The following is a 15,938-nucleotide window of genomic DNA, read 5'->3' on the forward strand; positions in this document are numbered from 1 at the left end:
GCACAACACAGAAAAGCCCTTGTTCAACATGAGAGGAGGTCTCTCAGTAAATTGACTTGTAGAGAATTGCAGAAATAATTAGCATTGCAGGCTAATTACAGCCTCCCCAGGCTCCCACCAGGGCTGAAGGAGGGTGCCTGGTTTTATTTGAGATTACAGGGTGGGTGCATTGCTCATAGAATGGTGGATAGTTCCAGAATACAGCAAAACCTGGTTTTTCCTGCCTTTGCATCCATACTGAATATCCCTCCTCAAAAAAGGAAACGTTTTTCATTTATTCTGCTTATGTAAACCTCCAGCATGAGTTCAATTACAGCAGTTTAGACATCCATCACTATTTCCCTCAAAAGTCTGTAGTCACCCCTGAGTTGGTTTTATTTGTGTATTTTTGGTGTTAACAGAAGTTGCTCAGGGCTGACATGAGACAAGGTTGCTCAGCTTGACAATAAACTGGTGTTAGAAGCTGCACAGAGTTCTTAATTTCCAAAAAGCAATTTCAAACTCCAAATCCTATCCCAGTGATTTTGTTTCTATGCAGAGCAAGTCTGGCACTGCAGCAAAGCCCTCTGGGGAAGGAGATGAGAACAGTTCCCATCTGAGCAGGCAGTGCTTTGAGACAGCTGCGTTTCTGAGCCAGCAGGGCAGGTGAGAGTGCCCTCAGCTGAGAGCCTGGAGCTGCCTGCAGGCACAGAGAGCAGGTGGGACCCAGGGCCGGGGGCACTGAACACAAAATGCCATTCTTGGTTATTTACTTCCTTACACCCATTCTTCATTGAACCCAAAATGCCATTCTTGGTTATTTACTTCCTTACACCCATTCTTCATTGAACCCAAAATGCCATTCTTTGGTTCTTTTCCTACTTCCTTACACCCATTTTTCATTGAAGCTGCTCCCTCTGTCAGGACACTCTGCAGAGCTCTGTTCCAAATAGGCACAGAAGGCTCAGGGATGTCCCTGAGTGGAGGGAATTCTGTGCCCAGCTGAGCTGGGACCTGGCAGTGTCCCCAGCACTGTCTGTCTGTCCCCAGCGCTGTCCCAGCAGTGTCTGTCTGTCCCCAGCAGTGTCTGTCTGTCCCCAGCGCTGTCCCAGCAGTGTCTGTCTGTCCCCAGCAGTGTCTGTCTGTCCCCAGCGCTGTCCCAGCAGTGTCTGTCTGTCCCCAGCAGTGTCTGTCTGTCCCCAGCGCTGTCCCAGCAGTGTCTGTCTGTCCCCAGCACTGTCTGTCTGTCCCCAGCGCTGTCCCAGCAGTGTCTGTCTGTCCCCAGCAGTGTCTGTCTGTCCCCAGCACTGTCCCAGCAGTGTCTGTCTGTCCCCAGCAGTGTCTGTCTGTCCCCAGCGCTGTCCCAGCAGTGTCTGTCTGTCCCCCGCACTGTCTGTCTGTCCCCAGCGCTGTCCCAGCAGTGTCTGTCTGTCCCCAGCGCTGTCCCAGCAGTGTCTGTCTGTCCCCAGCAGTGTCTGTCTGTCCCCAGCGCTGTCTGTCTGTCCCCAGCGCTGTCTGTCTGTCCCCAGCGCTGTCTCTCTGTCCCCAGCAGTGTCTGTCTGTCCCCAGCACTGTCCCAGCAGTGTCTGTCTGTCCCCAGCACTGTCTGTCCCCAGCAGTGTCTGTCTGTCCCCAGCACTGTCTGTCTGTCCCCAGCACTGTCCCAGCAGTGTCTGTCTGTCCCCAGCAGTGTCTGTCTGTCCCCAGCGCTGTCCCAGCAGTGTCTGTCTGTCCCCCGCACTGTCTGTCTGTCCCCAGCGCTGTCCCAGCAGTGTCTGTCTGTCCCCAGCGCTGTCCCAGCAGTGTCTGTCTGTCCCCAGCAGTGTCTGTCTGTCCCCAGCGCTGTCTGTCTGTCCCCAGCGCTGTCTGTCTGTCCCCAGCGCTGTCTCTCTGTCCCCAGCAGTGTCTGTCTGTCCCCAGCACTGTCCCAGCAGTGTCTGTCTGTCCCCAGCACTGTCCCCAGCAGTGTCTGTCTGTCCCCAGCACTGTCTGTCTGTCCCCAGCACTGTCCCAGCACTGTCTGTCTGTCCCCAGCGCTGTCTGTCTGTCCCCAGCGCTGTCTGTCTGTCCCCAGCGCTGTCTGTCTGTCCCCAGCCTGCAGCTCCCAGGGCCAGCACAGACACTCAGCAGCCACCCCAGGGCACCCTCTGAGAGCCGCTGCTCCCCGTGGCAGGAGGGGCAGCCAGTGCTGGGGTGTGACAGGAGCCCTCCAGTCCCTGCTGCAGGGAGCAGAGCACGGCCATGGCCAGGGGACAGCAAGGGGCTGGGAAAGCTCAGAGACCCCTGGGGCTGCCCTGGTGCCACCCTGGCACAGTTTGGAGCACTCAGGGCCTGCTCTGGGTGACCTGGCTGGGCTGCAGAGCCCCCGTGCCCCAGCCCCTGCTGCCCCATCCCATCCCCTCCTCTGAGCAGGTTTCTCCTGGCTGCTGCAGCCATGGAAACCGGTGAATGCTCTGTGCCACACGCGCCGAGGGTGGCACTTTTGACTTTAATCACTGATAAATAACCTGGTCCTAATGACAAATGGCTTCCCTGGCAGGCAGGATGCTGCAGGGCAGCCCTGCCAGCCGAGCACCTGTGAGGAGCAGGGCTCTGCTCAGCTCGAGGAAGGGGCTCCAGGCAGGAGATGCTCAGGGCTGGGCTCACCCCGGGCCCAGGCAGACACTGAATTCATTACAACGTGGGAGAGGGTTCCTGTTAATTGACCGCACATTTCAGAACTCTGTCAAACACTGAAAGTCCAGAGATGCCCTAACTCCAGCAGACCTGAATCTCTCTGGTTCAGCTTTACCTTCCTCCTTCCCTGTCCCACTCACTGTGCAGCATTGACACCAGGCACAGCCACAAACCCACCCTGGCAAAGCCTGGATCACATTACACATGTGCACAATGCTCATCATTTCTCAATTCCAGCTCATCAAATGGATGAGCTTTAACGTGAGGAAATTGCTCTGTGTGATACAAAACTGCCCAAATTCAAGCCCTTATAAAAGCACCAAACACTACCATAATTTAAAGTGGGCTTTTCAAAGCATTCTCATGTTGCTGGAACACTTCAAATATTTTTACAAGGATGTCAAAGCAGAATATGGTCAAATAGCCTTTTGAAGTAAAAGCAGCAGACATCAAAACATAAATCCCCAGGCTGAGAAAAACACTTGGAGAGTCTTGAAAAGCAACAATCCCAGCTCATCTGCAGCTTGCAGCTTCCTGGAGCAGCAGTGTGTTTGCTGATGGGGTTAAAAGCAGCTTTGGCCCCTGTGGGGGCAGGAGCAGCTCCAGTAAATATCAATGTACACAATGCAGAGCAGCTCCTGGAAATATCAATGTACACACTGCAGAGCAGCTCCAGTAAATATCAATGTACACACTGCAGAGCAGCTCCTGGAAATATCAATGTACACACTGCAGAGCAGCTCCTGGAAATATCAATGTACACACTGCAGAGCAGCTGCAGTAAATATCAATATCCACACTGCAGAGCAGTTCCAGTAAATATCAATGTACACACTGCAGAGCAGCTCCAGTAAATATCAATGTACACACTGCAGAGCAGCTCCAGTAAATATCAATGTACACACTGCAGAGCAGCTCCAGTAAATATCAATGTACACACTGCAGAGCAGCTCCAGTAAATACCAATATCCACACTGCAGAGCAGCTGCAGTAAATACCAATATCCACACTGCAGAGCAGCTCCAGTAAATATCAATGTACACACTGCAGAGCAGCTCCAGTAAATACCAATATCCACAGTGCAGAGCAGCTGCAGTAAATACCAATATCCACAGTGCAGAGCAGCTGCAGTAAATACCAATATCCACAGTGCAGAGCAGCTCCAGTAAATACCAATATCCACAGTGCAGAGCAGCTCCTGGAAATATCAATGTACACACTGCAGAGCAGCTCCAGTAAATACCAATATCCACACTGCAGAGCAGCTCCAGTAAATATCAATATCCACAGTGCAGAGCAGCTCCAGTAAATACCAATATCCACAGTGCAGAGCAGCTCCAGTAAATACCAATATCCACACTGCAGAGCAGCTCCAGTAAATATCAATATCCACAGTGCAGAGCAGCTCCAGTAAATATCAATGTCCACACTGCAGAGCAGCTCCAGTAAATACCAATATCCACAGTGCAGAGCAGCTCCAGTAAATACCAATATCCACAGTGCAGAGATCCAGCTGCTGCCAGGGGTTCCTGCTCCCCATTCCCAGACCTGCTCTGGTGCCGGTGCCCCCCTGGCTGTGCCAGCCTGGCAGCAGCAGGGAGCTCTGGGACACTGCCGGGATTTCCAGGAGTGAGCAAAGGCTGATCCAGCAGCCTGGTGTCCATGGATTTGGAGAAGATGGCTGATTTGGGGTACAAATTCATTTTGTTTGGTTTTGCAGATACCAGTGAGATCTGACAGGAGCTGCTTGCAGTGCTCCAGAGCTGCAGAATGCAGCAGGGAGACATGGCACGATAACATCCCCCTCCAATTTCCTCTTTCATTTCTGTACAATAGCTGGATTTCCTCCTGCCTTCTGCAGAGGAGACTAATGCATCCCTGAAGTTAATAAAATGATATGGGGTCATTTTTATTGAAAGAAAGTTAAACATCTGCTGTGTCTATTGCAGTATATTAAACAATATTTTATTATTCTCACTTCCCTGACATGATTCACGTCCCTGGCAGGCACAGAGCCCCATTGTTTGCTTTTCATATACATGTAGCACTTTAAAATGTGAAATAGAAGCAGGAGATGAAGCCCAGCTGCAGGCACAGAGCGCTCAGGGCAGGGTGCTGAGCTCATCCCTCCCCTGCCAGCCTGGCTGAGACCTGCACAGAGGCTCTGCCCTGCCCTGCCAGCAGCTCCCTGGGTTATCCCAACAGGGGAGACTGCAATGAGGCACTGGAACCACCTCTGGTGCTCCTGCAATGCCCTCGGGATCACACAGAGAACAAAGATTCAGCTGGAGGGCTGAAAATTCTTTAAAAAAAATTCTTAAAAAAAAGAAAGGCATCACTATGAGAGTGCGAGATTGTCCACAGGCAGTGTGGGAGCAGGAGGGAACACCTGGCACAGGCTGGGCCAGAGGGGAGAGAAAGGGAAAAGGGAAAAGGGAGAAGGGAAAAGGGAAAAGGGAAAAGGGAAAAGGCAAAGGCAAAGTTCAGCTGTGAAACTGGACGTGGAGCTTTGGCGTTCCCAGGCTGGGCTGGGAGCACTCCTGGGGCACTGGGGGGCTCAGGGCTGTCCCCAGGCTTTGTCTTGGGTTAGGAGATGGGCACAGGGCTGGGCTCAGCCCCTGCCCCCTCTGGGGCTGTGCCAGGGCTGGAAGGAGCTGGAGCAGGGTCAGGGGAGCCAGGGCAGAGCCAGGGCTGGGCTCAGCTGGGCCTGGGGAGCCTTGGGCAGCTGGGGCTGGCAGGGGTGGCACCTCCAGACACTGCAGGGCGTGACAGGGACACCCCTGGCACCTCAGACACTGCTGGGCGTGACAGGGACACCCCTGGCACCTCCAGACACTGCAGGGTGTGACAGGGACACCCCTGGCACACTCAGACACTGCAGGGTGTGACAGGGACACCCCTGGCACACTCAGACACTGCAGGGTGTGACAGGGACACCCCTGGCACCTCCAGACACTGCTGGGTGTCACAAAGGTGTCCCTGGCACCTCCAGACACTGCTGGGTGTCACAAAGGTGCCCCTGGCACACTCAGCCCCTCCTGGCTCTGCCCAGGGGTGCCCCTGGCACACTCAGACACTGCTGGGTGTCACAAAGGTGCCCCTGGCACACTCAGACACTGCAGGGTGTCACAAAGGTGCCCCTGGCACACTCAGACATTTCTGGGTGTCACAAAGGTGCCCCTGGCACACTCAGACACTGCTGGGTGTCACAAAGGTGTCCCTGGCACACTCAGACACTGCTGGGTGTCACAAAGGTGTCCCTGGCACACTCAGACATTTCTGGGTGTCACAAAGGTGCCCCTGGCACACTCAGACACTGCAGGGTGTCACAAAGGTGCCCCTGGCACACTCAGACATTTCTGGGTGTCACAAAGGTGCCCCTGGCACACTCAGCCCCTCCTGGCTCTGCCCAGGGGTGCCCCTGGCACTCCCAGCCCCTGCCCAGCCCCTGCCTGTGCTGCTGGCCCCTGGGCAGCCCCAGCCCATGGGGGCTGTGCCCGAGGGCTCAGGGCACACCCGGGGATGTCCCTGTGCCCCTGGCACTGCCCTGGGGCTGTCCCAGCCCCGAGCCCTCCCTGCAGCCCCTCACAGCACAGTGGTGAAAGCACTGGCAGGGCTGGAGGTGCTCCCCATCACAGGTTATCTCAGTGAGCTGGTTTTACAGCAAACATGGATCTTAGCTGATAAAAACCCTCCTGAATGTGGGTTTCTATATCTTGGGGGTTTTTTGCCCCAATCCAGCAATTTTGATAAAGGGAAAATAATTAATTTACCTCTGAGATAACAAATTTTATGGTAAATTTCAGCCAGATGGTACAGAAAACAGCTGAGAGATTATGGCCCCCAAACCAGGCTTTAAATAGAAATGATAAGTTGCTATAAAGCTGCCACCAGCACCATTCTAACAATGGAAGAGTTATTTCCCTCATTCACTCTCACATTCCTTATTAATCCTCCTGTTCTTCATTATCCATTTTATTGCACTTCTCCCACTGCTCATTATGTCAGAGGGAAGGGCTGGAGCCTCAGAAGCAGCAGGATTTCCTGCTTTGCCTTGAAGTTTTCTTCAGAACTCCTGCTTTCCTTCACAGAACACCCTGAGAGGTGCAGCAGCCCGGGCTCAGCAGCAGGAAAAGCTCCTTGGGAGGGGTTGGTGGCACCAGCCCTACTCAGGAGCTGCTGTAGCTCTGCCCAGGTGTCCGTGCCCCAGCCAGGCTGCCCAGCCCCTCTGCGACACCAGAACGTCACTCTAGGGCTCCTTTTCCCCTTTTCCTTTCCTTTCCTTTTTCCTTTCCTCTCCCCTTTTCCTTTCCTTTCCCCTTTTCCTTTCCTTTCCCCTTTTCCTTTCCTTTCCTCTCCCCTTTTCCTTTCCTTTCCCCTTTTCCTTTCCTCTCCCCTTTTCCTTTCCTTTCCTCTTTCCTTTCCTTTTCTCTTTCCTTTCCTCTCCTTTTTCCTTTCCTTTCCCCTTTCCTTTTTCCTTTCCTTTCCCTTTTTCCTTTCCTTTTTCCTTTCCCTTTTCCTTTCCCCTTTTCCTTTCCTTTTTCCTTTCCCCTTTTCCTTTCCTTTTTCCTTTCCCCTTTTCCTTTCCTTTTTCCTTTCCCCTTTTCCTTTCCTTTTTCCTTTCCCTTTTCCTTTCCCCTTTTCCTTTCCTTTTTCCTTTCCTTTTTCCTTTCCCCTTTTCCTTTCCTTTTTCCTTTCCCCTTTTCCTTTCCTTTCCTTTTTCCTTTCCCCTTTTCCTTTCCTTTCCTTTTTCCTTTCCTTTCCCCTTTTCCTTTCCTTTCCCCTTTTCCTTTCCTTTCCTTTCCTTTCCCCTTTTCCTTTCCTTTTTCCTTTCCTTTTTCCTTTCCTTTCCCCTTTTCCTTTCCTTTCCTTTCCTTTTTCCTTTCCTTTCTCCTTTCCCTTCCCAGACTTCCTGACTCATTCCACATTACCCTCATTATTTCAGTGCTCTGTGCTCCCTTGCTCCACTCTCGTCTGCTCTGGGTTCAAGGTGTGCTGAAAATGTCTCTTTATTTTCCACTCTGGACTTCCATTATGCACAAAACAACACAGCTCAGTGGAGGAAGTTTGCTGGGATAATTTGTGTCTTTTTATACAAACCGATGATAAAAATTTACCCCCTTGATGTATTTTTCTCCCTTAAACCGTAGTTATGTTTCCTTGAATAGACAAATGCAAGATAAATTCAATTACAGCACAATTTCTCCTGGGGTGAATAACCTTTAGATCAGCTCTGATCTCAGAACACACTCTGAGATAACTCACTGTCCATTCCATTGCTGAAATTGGGGCCACGGCAGTGCCTGCACTTGGCACTGGGAATATCAAATTATTTCTGTTCCCCTTTGCATCCTTGAATGCCAAACAAGCTGGGGAGCTCGGAGAGCAGGGAGCCCAGCAAGGGCTGCTTTTCATGGGGGAAGGAGGAGGTGGTTTCTGAATGAAATGAAATGAAACCTCTCAGGAATTCAGGACAATCCAGTACAGCCTGGGGCCAGGCAGCAGATATAGAAATATATATAATTTGTTATATATTATATATATTATATACATATATATATTTTATATATATATATAATATATTGAAATATATATAAATACCATATATATACAATATGGTCATTACATAAACGAGGTTATATCTCACGTTCAGTGGTCTTGGATGGGGATTCTTGTTTAAGACACAACCTAGACCCGAACTAAAATGCAAACACGGCCCTGAGCCAGGGAAGCACAGAGCGGCCGTGCCCAGGGAGCCCATGGGGATTCTGTTTTCTGCTCTGACACCACGCCCTGGTCACAGCAGCAAGGGCAGGGCAGGATTCCCGAGCCGCTCCTGGGAACACGATAAATGGGATTTAGGAGCATTTCCCAACAGGGCCGTGCGGCACGCCGGGCTGCGAGTGCCACCTCCCGGCTCCCGGCAGCAGCGGGCCCGGTTAACCCCTGCATCCCCGGGTTAACCCCTGCATCCCCGGCATGGGAACTGGCCCGGGTTAACCCCTGCATCCCCGGGTTAACCCCTGCATCCCCGGGTTAACCCCTGCATCCCCGGCAGCGGCGGGCCCGGTTAACCCCTGCATCCCCGGGTTAACCCCTGCATCCCCGGCATGGGAACTGGCCCGGGTTAACCCCTGCATCCCCGGGTTAACCCCTGCATCCCCGGGTTAACCCCTGCATCCCCGGCAGCGGCGGGCCCGGTTAACCCCTGCATCCCCGGGTTAACCCCTGCATCCCCGGCACGGGAGCTGGCCCGGGTTAACCCCTGCATCCCCGGCACGGGAGCTAGCCCGGGTTAACCCCGGCATCCCCGGCACTGTCCCGGGTTAACCCCTGCATCCCCGGCACTGTCCCAGGTTAACCCCTGCATCCCCGGCACTGTCCCGGGTTAACCCCTGCATCCCCAACACTGTCCCGGGTTAACCCCTGCATCCCCGGCACTGTCCCAGGTTAACCCCTGCATCCCCGGCACTGTCCCGGGTTAACCCCTGCATCCCCAACACTGTCCCGGGTTAACCCCTCCATCCCCTCTCTCCAGCTCACAGCGGCTCCCATTATCAGCCTGGGTTAATTCTCCTTGGGATCCCAGACAGAATTTGAATTGAATTTATTCTAAAGAGCAGGACTCAAATACCTCCAAAGCACAAGTAATGGCATTACACCTGCCGGCTTCCTGGTTTAGGCAAGAAATGACTGATCACTGTTGTTAAGAAGGCGCTTGATGAGAGAAGAGACAAATGGGCCAATGAGGTGATGAGTACCCTCCCTTGGAGGGACTCCCGAGCACAGGGAGGGTTTTATGGCCATGACCTCAGCCAGGAGCTGACATCAGGCCCTGGCTGGGCTCCCTCCGTGTGCCTCAGAGCCTCTCAGCAGGGACACAGCTCGCAGCAATCTGGGTTGCACAGCCTGAGCTGCTGCTGGACAGCTGCAGGGCCAGCGGACAGCCAGACAGACAGCCAGACAGACAGCCAGACAGACAGACACCCACAATCTCGGGATTGCCACATCAGGGTCACCTGGCAGCAGCTGCTACAGGAGCAGGATGATCCAGGGGCTGCTCTTGGTGACACCACGCATCCAATAGAGCTGAGCTGAGCCCACCACGATGATGGCACTCCATTAATTTAATGTGATATAGCTGCAGGGCCTCCCCATGCATTGTCTGCAGAGATTAATATTCCCCAGCAGAGGCACTTGGGCAAATCAAGGCACCATTTCCCACTGGCACTGCAGCTGTCCAGCAGCCCCACAAGCTGTACCACTCAGTTTGGGAACCAAAACCTTCCCCAGCCTCAGCAAACACTGAATTAACAGCCCTTGCTGTGCAGACCTCACCCCCAAAGCAGGAATTTCTCTAAAATTATCACTCCAGACCAGGAGAGAGCACAGCAGGCATGGAAATGATGCAAACATTACAGAAAGCAAACTAAGAAAACAACCCCCCCTTCACACAGCTGCTCTCTCATTCTTCACCTCTGCCACAAAACCTGTCCACAGCTCTCTGCGCCTCCCCTCTCCCCACAAATGCAAATAATGAACTGGTGCCAGTGGCTTTTCCCTGGCACAGGTAAATCTGCAGCCTCAGGGAGCTGGAGGGCAGCTCCAAGCTCCCAGCACTGAGGGAAACACTCAGGGTCTGGCACGGCAGCTCTGGCAATCCTCAGCCAAGGCCCCTGCACTGGGAGGTTGTGGCAGAACCCCCAAACCCCTGCAAGGTTCCCTCCAGCTGCCCTGGCAGCCAGACAGGGTGCCCAGGTCATGGCAGGGCTGCAATGTGCAATGTGCTGCTGCTCCCACCCCTCCATGGCCCAAAAACCTCCAGACCCAGTTCTGGGGGAAAACGAGGGTAAAGGAGGGACCATCTCTGAAAACAGCTCCAGAAACGTGCAGGATGGCCTGGAGTGCCCAGAGCAGCCCCACAGCAGCCAGGGCAGGGCAGAGGATTGGTTCAGGGTGCCTGCAATTAGCACAGGTGTCTGCAATTAGCACAGGGTGGCTCTGCAACCCAGGGCTCAGCTGAACACCGGGCACTCCCCAAGACTGAGGCTGCCCTTGACACTGCTGCTTCACACCAAGAGCTTTAATTCTCTACAGAAGCATGAAAAGAAGGGGTCTGAGTTTGTCCCAAATAAGTAATCAAGAGGAGATTTATCTGGTAATTTCCATCATTATCTTTGTCTGCTGCTGCATCTCTGCTGACAGCTCTGAAATCTGGCCCAGGAGCATTTCAAAGCACAGCAATCCCTCACTGCCACGGCTGCCTGGGCTGGGAGCTTGGCAAGGGAAGGAGGAGTGGGAGCACTGGGGGTCACTGCCCTGCTCCCAGCACGTGGGGTGCAGCACCAGGAATTCACTGGTGCTGCTCTCCTTTTTCAGGTCACCTCTCACATTTCATCAGTCTCAAAGTATTTCTAGAGCTGAGGGCAAGTGAGAGTGCTGGGGAGGGAAAATAGGGACTGCCCAGCAGCTCAGCCACAGCAGCAGGACCTGGGAGCCAGCAGGATTTGGGATGCAGCAGCAGGACCTGGGAGCCAGCACTGGCAGGGGCTCCCATGGGTATGCCCCAGGCTGGCTGCTCCTCATTCCCTTCCCAAAGCCAGGGCAGGATAAACACAGTTTCTCCTGCTGATTCCCACATTTAAACCATAAAACTTCCCCTTCCCTCCAAACAGAACTCAGTAACGAAAAAGAGAAAGAGCAGAACTCACTTTTTTCCCCCGAAGTCCCTCCTGTCCGTGGCTCAGCGGCAGAGGAGCTCCACTGACCTCCACCTGCTCTCTGCTGTGCCACAGGTGCCTCCCATCACAGCCATCCCAGCCCCACCAATCCTGACCTTCAGCCGGCTGCCTGCTCAGGTGGTTGCACTCAGTGCTCTGCTCCAGGCACCAGGGGATCGTGTTCACCCAGCACTGTCACCTGCCAGGACACCTCAGCCCGCTCCCATCTCCACCCACCCTTCACAACTGGCAGTCACCGAGCTCCTCGGACGAAAGGCTCTCTCTCCTCCACGTGCAAATTGTGATTAATGATTTCTAGCCTGGCTCCTTGACAGAAGATGCACCTTGCACATGTTATCTTTGCAGGATGTTATCTTTGCAGGATGTTATCTCTGCAGGATGTTATCTCTGCACCCTGTTATCTCTGCACCCTGTTATCTTTGCAGCCCTGCACCCTGGCACGGGCAGGTTCCCTCTCCTGCCCAGTGGCTCCAGCAGCTCCCGTGCCCATCTCAGTGTCTCTGCAACCAGGAGCTCCAGAGATGTAAATGCTGCCACTTGACCCCGTGTGTCTCCAATAAACGATGTTCACAGCCCAGAGCTCTCCTCCCTGCTGAGCTGATCGTTTGTGGTGGCTCACTCTGAACAGGGCTGTGACAGAATTTTTGGTTGGTGCAAGACAAACTGAAAAGTTTCAGTATTGGCCTCTGAAGCCCCATGCTCTGTAGCTTCAGACAAATTTAATGTGAAGGCAGGGCTCAGGTTTTTTCCTTTTTTTAAAAATTTTTTTACTTCCCTCTGCTGTCTTTTCAAATGCAGCCTGTCCTGTGCCCAGAGCCAGGGTTTGGTCACCTTGCTCCTGTCCAGCCAGCAGCCCTGGGGTCCTGGAGGTGCCACCACCCCTTGTGGGTGCACAGGGACACCCTCCTCAAAAATGTCCCTGGAACTGGTACCTTCTGTGCCACCACACCATCATTTCTGCTCCAGTTCTGTGTTTCTGCCTCCTCTGCTGCAGCTCCACGCTGTAAATGCCTTTTCCACCTCAGGGACACCTGCGTTGTCCTAGGAAGAGCCACGTAATTAATAAATAAATAAATTCATTCGTTCCAGGGGTTGCCCATGCCAGGAGCAGAGTCCTGGAGCTGCTGGTGCTGGTGGAGGCAGGCACTGAGGAAGATGGATTGTGGCACTGCCCTGCCCTGTGCCTGGCTGAGCTGCTCCTGCCATCCATCATCATCACCCGGCGAGAGGAAGGCTCAGAGCAGGGAAAAGCTCCCACACGTCTCTGTCCTCCCTCCAGAAAGGGGCAGAAATCCAGGGCAGGGGATGCAGCACTGCACAGAAATGACAGAGGAGCACCCCCTGAGCAAAGAGAGGTTAATTTGTCAAGCCGTGTAAAGCATTTTAATTACAATCCATATAACACGTATAAATAAATATTACATTCTTTCAGTCTACAATGCATACTAGGCATACCTTGTTAAAACGTCCATCTATGTTATTGGGTGGCAGGATTGACTTTGTCCAAGTGAAAAAAAAAAACCAAGCTACAGAGTTTAGTAATTAAAAAACCCAAACCAAGGAAATTGATGGCGAAGACAGGACGATGCAAGTGCTTCTGGCTAACATAATACTGCTTCCAAAGGCTGGCTCTGCCTCCTCCTCCCAGTGAGGAGAGGCCTGGGAGGACACCGGGTTCCTCTTTGAATGGATTCTGATCTGTGCCCTCCATGACTGTGAACTGGCACTGAGCCAGCACAGTTCTGCCAGTTCACACCACAAATTAAATCTCTATTTTGTATTTATTAAATCTCTATTTTGTATTTGCTTCTGATTTATTACTGCCTTGGTATTTGTTTGTTCAAAATTCAGATTTACAATCTAGTCGAAACTTTTCAGTCTTTGCTGGTCCAATGGCAAAAAAAAAAAAAAAAAAATCTATAAAACAGCTCCAGATATTTCTTGTTCTTGCTTCAGCAATATTTCCCTCCCTCCCTCCCAAGAGTGTGCCCAGAGGCCAGCTCTCCCAGAACAAGGGAAAAAACGTTTGGGGCAATCAGGGTCCTTCTGTCCATTCCTCTTCTTGCTTTCAGAGCTTGATGAGAGCTGGGGACACCAGAATAAACAGAAAATGGCAGCACAAAATTATGAATTCATGAACCTGGCAAAAAAAACCAAAACCCAAAACAACCCAACTCCAGGCTGTGCATACTTGGCCTGTGGTGGTCTCAGTTCCAGGAACATTTACAATGCACCAGAGGGGCACTCCCTTTGCTCGGTACTTCTAAAAGCTACCAGAAAACAGCACCTCCTTCCCTTGGTGAAACACAGGAACTTTGGTTGTGGAAATTTAAAACGAGCAACTAAACAAACAACCCCAGCCTGAAAGGAAAATGAAAACTCTTCCAAAGAGAACATCTTTCTAGCCAGGGTGAAATGGAGGCTCAGGCTTTCAGAAGAGACACCATGTGGAAATTATTAGTCAATACTTATCCCCTGAATTCTTTAAATGACAGGAGACTGCTTACAGGTACCTTAGAAACAGAACGTTCTTGTCCCACTGTGAACTTACTGAATTTTAAATTTTCCTGTTTTCAAGATATTTAAAAGAAAAAATACAAGAGGGAAAATGATTCTGTTTCAATTTACAAGACAAATGGAAAAGTAAAAATGCAAATACCAGGTAATTTCTTCCTCCTTCACATGTAATGCCAAAGACACATCTTCATTTCAAATGAAGGAATGAAAAGAAATGGCTTGAGTACCAGTATAAAAATTCTCCTTGTGGGTCACATGTCCATAACTGTGATGTTTTATTGGAACCAGAACAAGTTATTGTTTGCCTCTTGCTTATTCTTTTCATGCTCTTATATTCTCTCATTTCTTTTTACAGATATTTTTGGTACTGTGAAATATTACTATCATTATTTGTATGACCCATAAAATGAATTTTCACAACCTCATCTTGCCGAGTTCCTCAAATTGGTCATACCATTTCCTTGTTCCTTTCCTTTTGTATTCCACTTTCTAAATCCATGAGTAGCAGAATAACCACTGCGGAAAAAAAAATAAACAAACAACAAAACCCCAACAAAACGAAGTGAAAAACAAAAACAAACCACGGACAGTTTGGCAAATTTCTTTCCCTGATTATAAAAACTGCCTCATTGTTTCTTCTCCTGGCGATCCCTTCCCCTCCCCTTCATCCCAATATATACTGTAGAACTGAAGGCATCAAGGTGTGGTCAAACCCAAAAAAAAACACCCCAGCAGGGAGCTACGCTTTGTCTTTGAACTTCCCCACGTAGTTTCTGATCTCTTTGGAGTCGCCCAGGTCCATGTCCTGGCACACCCACTTAATGTCATCGTCATTGCTGCCGAGGATGGAGTTGACGGTGGGGCAGCCGTCGTCGGGCGGGATGGTGGTGAACGTGGTGAACTTCACCCGCTTCCTCTTGGACGTGGGCGAGTGCAAAGGCTCCACCTTGTGCTCCTTGCCCAGCCTCCCCCCCGGGTCTGCAGCCCTGTGCAGCTGGCTCTGAGTGTTCTTCTGGGCGCTGCCGTTCAGCAGCTGGTTGCTCTCCTCGGCGCCCGAGCCCCGGTCGATGATGGTGGTGTGCTCGTCCTGCTGGGGCGACGCGTCCGCCGCGTTCTCCAGCAGCTCGGCCTCGTTGCCCAGCCACACCCAGTCGTGGGAGTGCGTCATGGTGCTCTGTCCTTCCACCAGCACCTGCTTGTGGCGGTACTTGAGTGCAAATGTTGCACAGTTGATGAGGAACACCAGGATGGCCAGGCAGAAGACGCCCAGCAGGGCGTACATGCCGATCTCCAGGTCGCTGAGCCCCCGGGGTGTCTGCACCAGGTCGTTGTCCTCCATGCCAGCACCTCCTTTGGGCAGGTCCACCTGGGCGGGGAAGTTGGTGAAGTCAATGGGGATGTTCTGCAGCTGGCTGTCGTCCGACAGCTTGCCGCCGTCCAGGCGGTTGTTTTTGATGACTTTGTTTTTGAGCACGGACTTGGCCGTGGTGCTGGCCTTCCTGAGGGGCCCCTCGGGGTCCCTGTCGGCCGAGGAGCCGCCGTGGTAGCGCCCGTCGTGCCCCGGCTCCGGGCCCTTGTGGCGCCGGTCGCTGGCGCGGTTCTCGATCTCGTCGGCGTCGTAGTCGCCGCCCGCCTCCGCGTCCGCGTCGTTCTGCCCGAACTTCACCCTGATGCTGCCGCTGCCCACGGCCAGCACGCTCTTCCTCTTGGACTTCTGGCACGCCTCGGAGATCATCATGTCCACCTTGACCAGCGCGCCCTGGCCCTCGCCCTCTGCCGCCACCACGGGCCACCTCAGGGCAGGGCTCTGGTGCACCGAGACCACGGCCTCGTCCAGAGACACCGCCGACAGCCAGAAGTCCTTGGGGTCGTAGATGTCCAGAGGGGTGACAGAGCTGTCACTGAACTGGATCCAGGTGCTCACCACGGCTTCCTGCAAGGACAGGGACATGGTTACACACAGCTTCCTGCAAGGACAGGGACACGGTCACACACAGCTTCCTGCAGGGACAGGGACATGGTTAC

At 52.6% G+C, this 15,938-nt stretch overlaps 1 protein-coding gene across 1 annotated transcript in view; it reads right to left on the reverse strand.

Annotated features, from left to right (window-relative positions):
• Positions 1 to 12,752: 12,752 nt before the first annotated feature.
• Positions 12,753 to 15,938, reverse strand: part of TMEM132C (transmembrane protein 132C) — a 171,425-nt gene continuing 168,239 nt past the window's right edge. The window contains 1 exon segment of the mRNA XM_036393463.1: positions 12,753 to 15,846. Coding sequence (XP_036249356.1) covers positions 14,653 to 15,846 — 1,194 coding nt within the window. The 3' untranslated portion in view covers positions 12,753 to 14,652.

The sequence above is a fragment of the Molothrus ater genome, chromosome 18 (assembly GCF_012460135.2).
Source record: "Molothrus ater isolate BHLD 08-10-18 breed brown headed cowbird chromosome 18, BPBGC_Mater_1.1, whole genome shotgun sequence".
In the NCBI taxonomy this organism is placed as follows: domain Eukaryota; kingdom Metazoa; phylum Chordata; class Aves; order Passeriformes; family Icteridae; genus Molothrus; species Molothrus ater.